The sequence below is a fragment of the Peromyscus eremicus genome, chromosome 7 (assembly GCF_949786415.1).
Source record: "Peromyscus eremicus chromosome 7, PerEre_H2_v1, whole genome shotgun sequence".
NCBI lineage: Eukaryota > Metazoa > Chordata > Mammalia > Rodentia > Cricetidae > Peromyscus > Peromyscus eremicus.
The window spans coordinates 26058505-26070857 of record NC_081422.1 but is presented as its reverse complement, the minus strand read 5'-3'; the positions used below and the strand labels follow the sequence as shown (position 1 = coordinate 26070857).

Here is a 12353-nt window from a genome sequence, read left to right as displayed (position 1 = left end):
TCTGCACCTTCTCTGAGCTCATTCTATTCCCCATAGTATTGAAATCCTTTCAGGAACTGAGAGACTGCAGCTGGATATGTGCATGTGAGGAGATCAGAGTAAGATCTGCCAGCCTGGGGTTCATTTCCATCTCAGATCAGACAGGCAGACTCAAAGGCATTGGAGATAGGTGCTGACTGGTTACTGGGGTAACAGCCCAGGAGCTCACAAAGTTTCAGATAGAAGCACCTGAAGCTGTGAAACTCACTTGAGACCCCTCCTTCTGAGAGAAAGGTGACATGACCTCCCCTTCCCTCATATATTTTCACAGCAGAAGAGAGGGAGGCAAAGTCTGAGGCACCCCTTTGCTCGCTCAGAACAGGGTGTTCCTGCTGTCTCTGGGTAGTTGAAGGGGCCAGGAGAGAGAGAGAGAGAGAGAGAGAGAGAGAGAGAGAGAGAGAGAGAGAGAGAGAGAGAGAGAGAGAGAGGTGTGTGTGTGTGTGTGTTGCAGGGGGAGCTCTTATGCCTGTAGGAAGCTGGGAAGAAAACTGCCAGATGGCAGCAAGACTTCTAAGTCCACTTGAAGGAAAGAAAAGTGATGTTCATTGGGAGAGGGTTCTTGACGCCCTCCTTTAGGCATCAAGCCATGCTGTACCAAGTTTCTCACCACCATCACTAGCCTGAACGAGGGCAGAGAAATGAGTCTGGGCGCCCGAGGATTTGCTACGTGACAGAGTATACGAGGAGGAAACTGGGAGCCAGGCACATTGTTCAGTGTTGGGGAGGCTGTAAATCAGCCTGGCTGTGTGGAGTTTACAGCCCAGAAGGGAAGACAGACGTGTAGACAGCCTGAAGGCAGACTCGAAAGGAACTCTGCCAGCTGGGTACCTCTCAGGAAGCAGCTGTGTGTGTTTCAAGCCGTTGACTGAGGAGAAACTCTCAAAGGGATCTCTATTCACATAGCCTATCAGCAGGTATGCAGGAAGTACGCAGAGCAGCGGTCAGGTACAAGGAACAACAGCGTTTTTGCTTTTACATGTCACTCTGTTCCCCTGAGCCCTAACTGCTCAGCTTCGTTCTCATATCTTTGAAAGGCTTCTCTAAGAGGTTGAACTTGTAGAAATAGCTGGGGTGGGGGACAGGGATGGAAGAGTCAGTGTTTTTAGAGGCTGTGGTGCCCAGCCCAGCAACAAAACAGTTCTTACAACAGAGACCCCAACAAGTCATTAAAACCCTTTGGCTTTGGAATCAGAGGAAAAAATCAAGGGAAGCTAAACTCCAGCCTTGTGAATAGTGTGTGCAAGATGGAGAAAGTTCATCAAAATGTTTACCCTTAATCTTGGCAGTGACTGATTTCACTGGGCCCACCTTCCCCAATAGAATATCAACTAGGGAAACGAGGGACATACCCTTGAGTGGATGCCCATGTTAACTATCAAAAAGACATTGGGGTGTCCAAGTCAACCATGAAGAGAAGATATGATAAGAAAAATTCAATTTTGGGGCTATATGAGGCAAGGAGAAATGAGAGAGATAGGAGGAGCTTTTAAGGCTTTGTTGTTGTTGTTGTTGTTGTTGCTGTGTGCCTAGTTTTTAAGAATAGCACCCCAGGAATGAACATAGAGAAGGAACTGGACAAAGTGAATGATTGACTCAAGGCTGGCTACTGTGAAAGAGACTAGATCAGAAAAATTCCTATCATTTGGAAAAATTCCCAGGAACCCTAACCCCATAAAGAACTCAGGCCATTTCAGCCTAACAGAAGGCAATTCTTCCATTCCTCAAGCTACAGGATACAGAGTTGCTGAAACACAAGCCCTTGCCTCAGTCTTTCCAGAATGCTAAAAAGAAGGACATAATTCTGTTTCTGGCAAGCAGAAAGCTCACAGGCATTGCTGCTGGATTCACACACAGACACACACACACACACACACACAGAGACACACACACACAGACACACACACACACACACACACACACACACACACACACACACACACGTCGTCCCCCTCTGATCTGCCCTATAAATGCTTATGCTCTCTACACGGACACATTTGTGCAAGCTACAAACTCCCCTCTCATATGTTAGAACAGCAGATTGTCTACCTCATCCAAACGGGCTGAGGGAACTTTATGGGTCCTCACCCATATGAAAGACATTCAGAGTGGGCTGGGGCAGGTCTGGTATTAATTATCCAGTGCTCTCCATTGGAATAAGTGGTTAATCCCAAGGAGGTTTACACTGGAGAATGACCAATCTGCCCCAGGGGTGGATACAGAATCAGTCTTGGCTCCGTACTATTTTACATCATGTTTTGTGCAAATGTGCCCTGGAACAAGGAACAGGTCTTCTTCCACAGCAGACGCACGCTTTACACAGTGTATTCTAAACTAACATATAACCTAAGCACTGGACTGTCTAGATTCCTTTTATGAAACCCAACATTGCCTTGACTCTCTGCCTGAACTTTCTTTTTCATGCCTCCACCTGCTCTTCTGTCTTTCCCACCATGGCTTGGAGGCTGCAGATCACCTGGTTCTGCAGACTCAGGAACAGGTGACCTTGTCCCTACAGACCCTACACAGGTGGCCAGATAGCTTGGGTCTCTTAGTTGTCATTCTTATGATAGCCACCTCGTTTGATCTGGGTTTGGATACATAGCTACAAGAGCAAACACAGAATGGACGACAGAGAACACCTGCATGTGTAAGGAATCTGTGGTATCCTTCCTTCAAAAAATGACTTCATCTTTGAAGGGTTTCTTGTGTGGCATCATAGGCATTGCTCAGATACCATGTGAGGTGTGTGAGACAGGATTTTAACCGTGGTGCCAAAGGAACTCAAGGACAACGTTAAGGAATTCAGGTAGTGAGTGGAAGCAGAGGTCTTTACTTTCTCTTCTTGGTAGCAGCATTCCTTACAGAGAGTCTGGTGTGGGAAGGCGCTCACAGTGTTTTCTTTAGGTAGACATAGCTTTTTCTGATCTCGGTGAAGCAGAGTTAGTACAGTTGAGGGAGTCAGTGAGGATGCTGGCTATTTCATGATTGGATGACTTTCAAAAGCATTTTTATGGCAGGACCCTTTCATTTGAAGAGCTTAGGCTTTTGTGTGTGTGTGTGGGGGGGTGAGGCAGAATGGTAACACATTCATGTAATCCCAGCTCTGGGAGACAGAGGCAGGAGGACTGCTAACTTTGAGGCCAGCCTGGACTACAGTTTTTGAACCTTATGTGACCTTACTTACACTGCACCAGTACATCCTAAACTTGTATGGGTTCTTTCCCAGGAAATAGAAGAATAGACTTCTGATATTTGCTATTTGCTGTGAATAAGGGCATAATACGGTCTTCACAATGAAAATTGGCCACCCACCTTTGTTTTTATGTCTACCTCTGGTTCCTTGAAAATTACTTCTTTAGAATTATTCCCATATTTTATATCTTAGGGTTAATAAATATGATCTTTAAATAAATAGTATTTATTTTGTACCAACTATGCCATATTTATTATATTATATATTTATTTTATATTAACTATGCCACATATATGCCATATGTGTGACATAGTTGGTATATATGTATATATATATGCTATATATGTATATATGGCATATATATGGCATAGTTGGTACAAATGTATATATAGACACACATATAGCCAGGCAGCCAGGCAGCCAGCCATGAGGATATGATGGGAACAAAAGAGATCCATGTGCTCACTGGCCTCAGTAACTATGGAAGACATGTATATACAGCTTGATGGCAGGGACAATGTAAACCCAGAGTGGGAGGGCAGCTTTGGCTGCAAGATCACACAATGCTTATTGGAGGTGGAACTTGAATGGGACCTGCTGGGTGGAGGGTGCCTACAGGAAGTGGGAAGGTACTCAGGTAATCTCCCCAGTAGAAACCAAAGAAAGATCATGGGACAGAGGCTAGAAAGAATCAGACAAGAGCATGGTTGTTTGAGGCAGACTGCTAACCTCAAGATTTCTGTAGAGCTTTCTTTCCTAACCCCCTGCCTCAACCATCTCCATAATAGACTCTGTCCCTATTGCCAAGCAAGTCTGTGACTCTTCCAGTGACCCAGGAAGCCTTAATGAAAGATGCCTTCTCTCTACTGGAAAGAATTGTTTTCCTATATAATAGAAGGTTGAGTTTTACCACATGAAGATGAAAGGGAGCTAGCCTGCTCTCACATTGCTGCAATTGGACCTCACAGGAGTTGTCCTGGTACAGGATGTGAATTCTAGAAGAGATTTCCCTCCCTGAGCAAGGTCTATTTCTTCTGGTGGTAAGATATGGAACACAGGCACTTAATGCAAAGCCTTAAGGCTAATCTTTCTAATAGCTGTGAGGACAGGATGGCTCCACAGCAAGGCGGTCAGTGGACTGGGATGGGTCTCCAAACTCACGTTCATTCATATAGGTAGGTCATAGCTTCTGTTGACAAGTCTCTCTCTTTTTAACATTTTATTTTTAATTATGTATATGTATGTCTGTCTGTCTGTGTGTGTGTGTGTGTGTGGGGGGGGGTGTGTGTGCATGTGAGTGCTGTCATCTCAGGATCCAGAAGAGGTCTTCAGATCCCTTGGATCTTGTAAACTGCACAACCAGAGCACTGGGAATTGAGCTTGGTCCTCCACAAGAGTCACAAGCATTCTTAACCCAAGCCATTGCTCCAGGCCATTAATCCCTTTATTCGTTCTCAGAGACTTCTGTGCTTGGTTTTCAGCCTCATGAAGTAAAGTTTCTGGGGGTAGTCATAGTCAATTCTCCCTTGCATGTGACAACTGAGTGTGGCAGTGACATGGAATAAGAGAGAAGGCAAAAGCCCGGGTGTGGGTTATTCACACACAGACTTATTGTCTACCACTGTAACACTTTAATACTACAGTTAGCCTGTATTTCCTAAACAAATGTAGACTGATGACCATGGGGTCTACTTTGGGTGAAGTAGATAACGTTACTTTAGGAAATGGTTTTTGGCTGGGCATGGTACTTATAATCACAAAACTTTGAAAATACAGGAGGAAGGGTCACAAGTTCAAGACTAGCCTGAGCTACATGGAGATCTTGTCTCAAGAAGCAAGCCACGTTTTCTATATTTGGATTTGGATTCAGTTCTTCCTTTTTTTTTCTTTCATTCTTTCCTCCCAGCCCCCAACCATCCACATTTCAGAACCTATAACACTGACTTCTACAGTCATCCCTGCAGGTAATGGCAAACTGGAGGAGGTATTTGGAGAAACCCAATGTCACATTGGCAAGGAGACATCAAAAGCCATTCCTTCCTCATGCTACATGCTTGTTCTGTTTCCAAAGAAGCAGAGTTGACATAGGCCTTTGAACTAGGTATAGGTGAGAAGTGATGGGGAGGCAGCAGGAAGCCACAGTTGCTGTGAGAACAGCTCTGTGTATCTGCCAAGTGACTTGGCGTCCATAGTTTCTCTGCCACCTCTGAGCAGAATCTGCCCATTCATTGATGCCACCTCACCACAGGAACAGGTTCTAATGAGTTTCACTTGTTTCTTTCATGGTGCTTGAACTTCCTTTTTGGTTTCGATTTTTCTATTGTGTGTATATGTGGGTATCTGTGTGGGAGAATGTACATGTGCAAGTACAGGTGCCAGCAGAGTCCAAAAGACACTGTTGAATCTCCTGGAGCTAGAGTTACAGGCAGTTTGTGAGCCGCCTGACACGGATGCTGGAAACTGATCTCTCTGGAAGAACAGTACTCACTTAATTGCCGAGCCATCTCTCCATCGCCCTGGACTTATTTAAAAGTACAGTCAGTGTTGTCTCTGCAACAGGAACCTTCAGGTAAGGCTCAGGATGTGGAATGATGCCCGGGACAATGCCTCCCTCGTGTGCTCTCCCGAGAAATCCATTTTTTCTGTAGCAGTGTCTCACCTCAAAGCAGTGATACAGGCTTGAACTTCACCCTTCAGTGGTTTCATTCTCTTTTCCACAAAGGCAGTGAGAATGACTGTCCTGTGATTTCTGGCATTTCCAGTGGAAAGGAAACAGAGGAGGCCAAGTTATGGTAGAGCTTGTCCAGCTGGGCCTTCAACTACAAAAGCATCATAGTTTCTCTCCTTGCCAATGACCAGCTCTCCCCTGGTGCCCATCCCTTTCCTATCCAGGACAAGCTAGCCTTCAGCCAGGGAAAGTCATACTGCTATGGTAGAAAGGACATGACAGGTGCTAGTGGGGTCCCTGAAGGAAGCCTTTCATCTGTCTCCTCAGTAAAGGGATGGGAAGTATCAACATCTCATAGCATGGCATTTATATTTTCACTGGGTCTCATCCCAGACTACCAAGTCAAATTTTGCATTTCTTATAAGATTGCAGGTAAATTGTAGGCCCAACAGTTTGAGTGACACTCTTGTAACTCATTGGACTGGGTCTGAAAACTACCACTCAAGGATCAAATCTGGCCAGCTGCCTGTGTTTTTAATTCACACTGTGTTGGAACACGGTTTCACTTATTTACGAATTGTTGGTGTCTGTTTTCTTGCTACCATGGAAGAATTGAGCGATTACAGCTGAGGATGCAGTCACAATGCCGGAAAAATTTGCTTTCTGATCCTTTACAGAAGCTTTCTGGCTACTGTGTTAGGCTAGAGACTTCTCAAAAACTGAGAACCTGGTCAGATTTTGCTTTGTAAGACAAAAAGGCAACTGAGCACAGTGGTTCTGTAGGTGTGCTTTGAGAGACTGATGAGATTTTGATCTAGGCTCTGTCTGTCACTTCCAAGCAAGCAATTGATGTGTCTTGTGTCAACTTACGTGTCGTGCTCCACATCTATAAAATAGGAACATGGCAGAACTTACCTCATGGTGTTGACTCCTGGGTTAAATGATAATATATGCCAAGTGCTTCAAGCAATGACCTCAACACATGGTAGCTCTTGGACTTCCATGGGAGATTTATGGGCAGAATGAATCCCTAGGGAGACAATGTCTATCAATACACACTCATTGTTTCTTCCTTGATAAACTATTCTTTTATCTGTCTGACCTTCATTTAGTACTTGCTGTATCCTTGGGAGTAATTAGTACTGCAAGCCAACCATTTTTAATGTGTATGGACTGGCATTGGGGGTGAGAGCAACGAGTATGGAGATTCCTGCAGGTTGCCTGATGGATCCCTCATTCTTTGAAAGAGATGCCCTACCTTCCAGACAGTAGGTCTGGATGAGGTGTCGGGAAGCACAGTAAGCATGGAGCAGGGAGTCTCAGGACAGACCTAAAATGTTTAGGATGGAAGAACGAACAAACAAACAAAGAGACAAACAATAACAAAAACAGTTCTTGTGAGGTCCTCAAGTTGTTGAGTCAATGAACCCCTGAGACTCAATTTACTTATGCACTGGCTTTATGGAAGAAAATACAATGTTCCTGGCAACTTAATTTCTGTCCAGAACATCCTAACTCATACAGCCAGAACTATGTTTATACACTGTCACCCCATCTAGGACCCAAGAACTGTTAGGTGCTGAGAGCAAAGGAAGAAATGAACGGGCTGAGTAAGGCGAAGCAGGAATCAAGAAGGTCTGGGTGATACAAATCAAAATCATAGCTAGGCAGCATCCCACATGTGTGAGGGAGGCATTATTAAATGTGTGAGTGCACGCACATCAAAAATTGGAACCTCTATGCACTGTTGGTAGAAATGTAGCTGTTACACAGAATAGTAATTTTAATCAAAAATTAAAACACAACGATTATATAATCTAGCAATCTTACTTTTGGGTACTTATATCTAAAAGTATTGAATGCAGGTTCCACAGAAATACTTATACTGCCATTTTCCATTGTATTCGCAATAACCAAGAAAAGAAAGCAGCCTAAATGTCCATCACTGGACGAACAGATGAAGAAAATGTGGTATATCCCAAAAACAGAACTTTTTCACATGCTGCAACATAGATGAAGCAGAAGATATAATGCTAAGTGAAATAAACCAGTCATAGGGCACACAATTTACAACTCCACTCACTTGTAGTGTGATTCACATGTACAGAAAGTGGAATGGTGACCATCTAATCCACCACCATGACCCTGCAGGAGACAGGACAGATTACTCTTTACTGAGTATAAAATTATAGTTATGCATGATGGAAATCTTTTAGAGATGTGGTGTACAACAGTGTTTATAGGCAGAGCTCCATGGCACCCTTATAACAAAAAGATCATGTTGTATGTTGGAAACTTCAAAATGGAAGTCAGGGTAACTTCTGTTAATATTAAATTTGTACATGTTCCTATGCTCAGATCTAGGAGTGTGTTTTCCTTTTAGGTTCTATGAAACTTAATCCAGAATCTTGAAAACAAAAATTGTGGGCTATTACAGCTGATATAATATTATACAATTAAATACAGCTTTCTTGAACTTCAATAAATAATGGCAGGGACCACATTTCGAGTATGACAGAAAGAGCTCAGTATCCTTCCATCCCTCATCTTTTTATTAGATGTACAGTCAAGACAGAAAGGGTGCTGATCTTATTTCAGATATTAATATTTTAAATTAAATGAGCAAACTTAATCATAAAAATATCCAGAGCAAACAAACAAAAAAGAAAGAGAAGCCATGAACCAGTGGTAAGTTCTCCCCTGCTTTTCAATCTCCCGACCTGGAGCATCATCCTGACACTCAGGCTCTCCTATATGTTGATGATCACGTGGTCTGAACATGCTACTCAAACTTGGCAGGTCTTTTTCAAAGCCAGATGATTTCCCTGGTTATCTTTATCATTTTCCTCTTGAGGATAGCTTATCTTTTGGGGCAGGTGGAGTAAAAGTGGGGTCCTCTTATATAAAATGAAATGCAAGGACTTCTCTGGGTGAAAGCATGACAAGATCCCTTAGACCTCATTGCCGTGGGGAACTCATGGCGCACTGGGTTACCAACAGGTTTATGCACATGTGTACCAGGACTGGTGGTAGATTCAAAGTGATATAGGACATGTGGACATGTGACATAGGACATAGGACTATGGACATGTGGAGGTGTGATGTGGGGAGAGAAGAGTTCCAGAAATCAGGACTTCTTACTCCACCCAAACAGAAAGAAGTGGTCCTTACTGCAGGAGCAGTTCCCAGGTGTCCCCTGGAGCCATGTCCTGGGAGGCACTCAGCACAGCATGTTGAGTTACCTCTGCCTCTGAGGGCCAAGGGAAGGGGATACTTCAAGAACTTTGGAACCACCAAGTCATGCTTCAAGGCCAGAAGAGGCCATGAAACTTCATCTCATTCACCTCTTGCCTTTTGGCAAGAGCAGCCATCTCAAGCCTCCCAGTTACACCAGAGAGTGATGTACATTATAAGCCTCTTGGGGTAGGAGAGCAGTGATTTCACTATGTTTTTCTGTGAACAACTTTAATTGTGTGCTCATCACATACTTCAGAGTCTGGAAATCCTTGATGCTGGCTCTTGATGCCTCACCCCATTCTCCCCAGTCTTCCTTCAAGACCCCATCCATGTGGATCCTGTAGTTCGGGAAAGTGGGGCTAGAGCTACACAGATGCTCATGAGGCAGGGGTGGCTATGGTCTCCCATTGGTCCCGTGTGAACACTGGCTACTCATATGCATTTACTGGTAGCAGCATTTCCCTTGTGACTGTCCCTCCAACCCCCTTTTCTTCTAACAGTTTCTCAGAGTCGTTCCATCTCTCCAATAGACACAGAGCACTTCGGCTTTCACTGCTGGCCTAAGGACTAATTCAATCTTTAAGGAACAGGCAGTGAAGCTCATATCTTGCAAGTTTTCTGTATTATGTGTTCAGAGTAAACAATTTTTGCCACCGTCTTGTGGAGGGATTCCCACTTACCCAGACTTCTATTCTTTGTACACCCTCAGCTACGGAACAGTACTTTCCCTTCTCTTTGGAAACACTGAGGCCCAACATGTAACTTGTCATGCAATTCTGTTAAGATAGAGGGAAACTTATAAATCCAAACTCATTTGCTCTTGGGCAGGAGCTGGCAGGAGAGTTAAGAAAATTTGTGGTGTAATCTCTTGCAGGAAAGGGTGTGAAGGGTGGGGTGGATTTACCAGAAGTTTGACAGTGTGCTTTGAAGCCTTCTGGATAGGAAAAGTATACCCCCCCCCCCCCCCCGACATTCCCGACATCCCCTAGAAGGTCGCTGTGTGACAAAATAGCCAAAGAGCAAGAAGTGCCTTGAGACATACTTTCCTTCCCTCTTCTGGAACTGCTGCCGAACTAGTCAGGGCGAGGGAATGATCCTGAACGAATGTTTGGTTTCCAGGTGGGAAGAGAACTCAGGAGATGGTTTATCCTCCCAGATTTGGCTATAGTATTTGCCTGTATTACCCAGTGCTTGTGCATTTGTGGATTAGGTGCATGCATGCACAGGACCATGCTGTTGGCTAACCATGATGGTGAGAAGGCAGCGAAGGAGACGCCCCTGCTTCACAGCTTCCTTTTCCAAACAAACAAGACCTCCTCACCAGCAGCAATCCATATGCCATAAGACTATGGAAACAGATATGCATGCAATTGGGTGATATATCCCTGTCACCTGTTACTAAGGGAGACCTGGCAGGAGAATTGAGCCACTGAGATGGAGGCCAGCTAAGGTCGCCTAGCTCCAGAGGGCATAGGCATCTTAATCGGTCTCTGGGTGGTTGAAAAGCTTTCTTTGAAGACTGTGGGAATAACTCCTAGCTAGGTGGAGACAGCCATCCTCTTGAGGCTGCCCGGGGAATCTGAGGCAGAGGTGGTTGGGGCAGGCTCCTCAACAGAGGCACCGAGGTCCAAGAACTCTAGGATGATGTCTCCAAGGCAGTAAATCAAATGTCTGAAACAAATGGAGAGAAGAAGCAGTTGAGAAGAGGGTCTGCCTTACGCAGCTCTCATCTTAGAGAGAACCAGAAGACGCCTCAGCTGTTAGCAGAAGCTGCAGTCTGCAGTGCAGCTGCCATGGGATCCATGTCTACTGCACTACTAAAGCTACAGCTCAACACGGACAAGCATAGACTGGAGAGCAGACCGCACAGATGACATGCTCTGCAGTTACGTCAGCACACCAGCACTGCTCTGGAGAACCTGGGGGGAACTGCTGTGATGTCACTGCAGCTGACTGTTGTTTCTGATGATGGGTCACTGTGAACTTATCTCCATCAACTGAGTCCTTGAGGACCGAGAGCTGGGAGACTAGACACTGGTGTAGGCTTGAGAAGGTAGGTGCAAGGGTACTTGACACTTTCCCAAAGCCTTCCAGCCTAGAGATGGGATCTAGCTCCTGAAATTTCTAGGTGCCAGTCCCTTTATATGATGCAACCCTTACTATCTTGTCTATATCCTGCTAAACAATGACAACTTCTGATCTCACTACCAATCACAGTTTTGCCGTGAGGCTGGGAACCTGTGGTGAAAGATATCACATAGCTTGCACTACACAGGCCAGGGCATGTTCCTGACATAGGAACTGACAAATATTGAGAAAAACCATTGAGCATACTTCCTCAGTATCATGCTGAAGTGCTAATGTAATGCTGTAAAAAGTGTGACATTTTATGAAATTTAGTCACAAGGACTGTTCTTGCCTGGAAGTTAACAGAGCATTTTTAGTAGCTCTTGCTGGGGTCTGCACTGAGTTCTTCCAAATACAAACAGTGGCTAGTCCTCCAGCAGCTTACGACCACAAAGCCACCTGCTCAAAAGTTGGCAGCATGGCTTTCACTGAGTGTGTGTAGAATCTGGATATTGGATCCTCCAGTCAGCACATGTCAAGTGCAGACCAATTCGAATAGTGGGCTCTGCACCTACCAACCTTGTCCCCTGGGACAGTGGATAGCTTACCTATGATGTGTTGGGTGCTGCACACTCCAGCCTACCTGTTGATGAGGGGTTGCTGGAACGATTCCAAGACTAGACTCCAGCTCAGCCGGCATTTGTTCACCCCCAGAATTTCTACTAAAAAATCTGAAGGAGAAAACCAAAAAAGACAGTTGTGTTACCACTACAGCCTTAGGATCAAAGAGTATCTCCCAGAACTTCTGCCGTCTCGCAGATTGGCTACTTCTAGTATAGCCCTAAGCTACACAGCCAAATGAAAATAGAAGAGAGAAAAGTCAAGAAAAATAGAGTTTTTAAGATTATGTAACTAAGAATGAAGCTCAAGAGGGCTTTGCAACCTGCCACAAAGGTGCAGAGATACTTTTGAGATCACCATCTAGGTTGGAAGAAAGGTAACTCAAGTGGATTATCCAGAGCTCAGTTCATTACTCTTCCCTGGTTACCACAGCCATAGGAACGAATGGCTTTCCCTGCCCTTGAAAAACAACCCAGGAGAAGGCAAAACCCCTTTCAGGCTGTGCTTTCACTACTACTAAGGACACAA

General features: G+C 44.7%; 1 protein-coding gene across 5 annotated transcripts in view; it reads right to left on the bottom strand.

Moving 5' to 3' along the window:
• Nucleotides 1-10113: 10113 nt before the first annotated feature.
• Snx19 (sorting nexin 19) overlaps nucleotides 10114-12353 on the bottom strand; it is a 38125-nt gene continuing 35885 nt past the window's right edge. For 4 of the 5 annotated variants that reach the window (XM_059267551.1, XM_059267555.1, XM_059267553.1 and 1 more), the window contains 2 exons: nucleotides 11848-11935; nucleotides 10114-10808 (listed from right to left, as the gene is read on the bottom strand). In XM_059267551.1, coding sequence (XP_059123534.1) covers nucleotides 10676-10808; nucleotides 11848-11935 — 221 coding nt within the window. In that variant the 3' untranslated portion in view covers nucleotides 10114-10675. Of the gene's footprint in view, nucleotides 10809-11812; nucleotides 11936-12353 lie in introns of all 5 variants that reach the window. The other variant, XM_059267552.1, reaches the window with a different exon arrangement.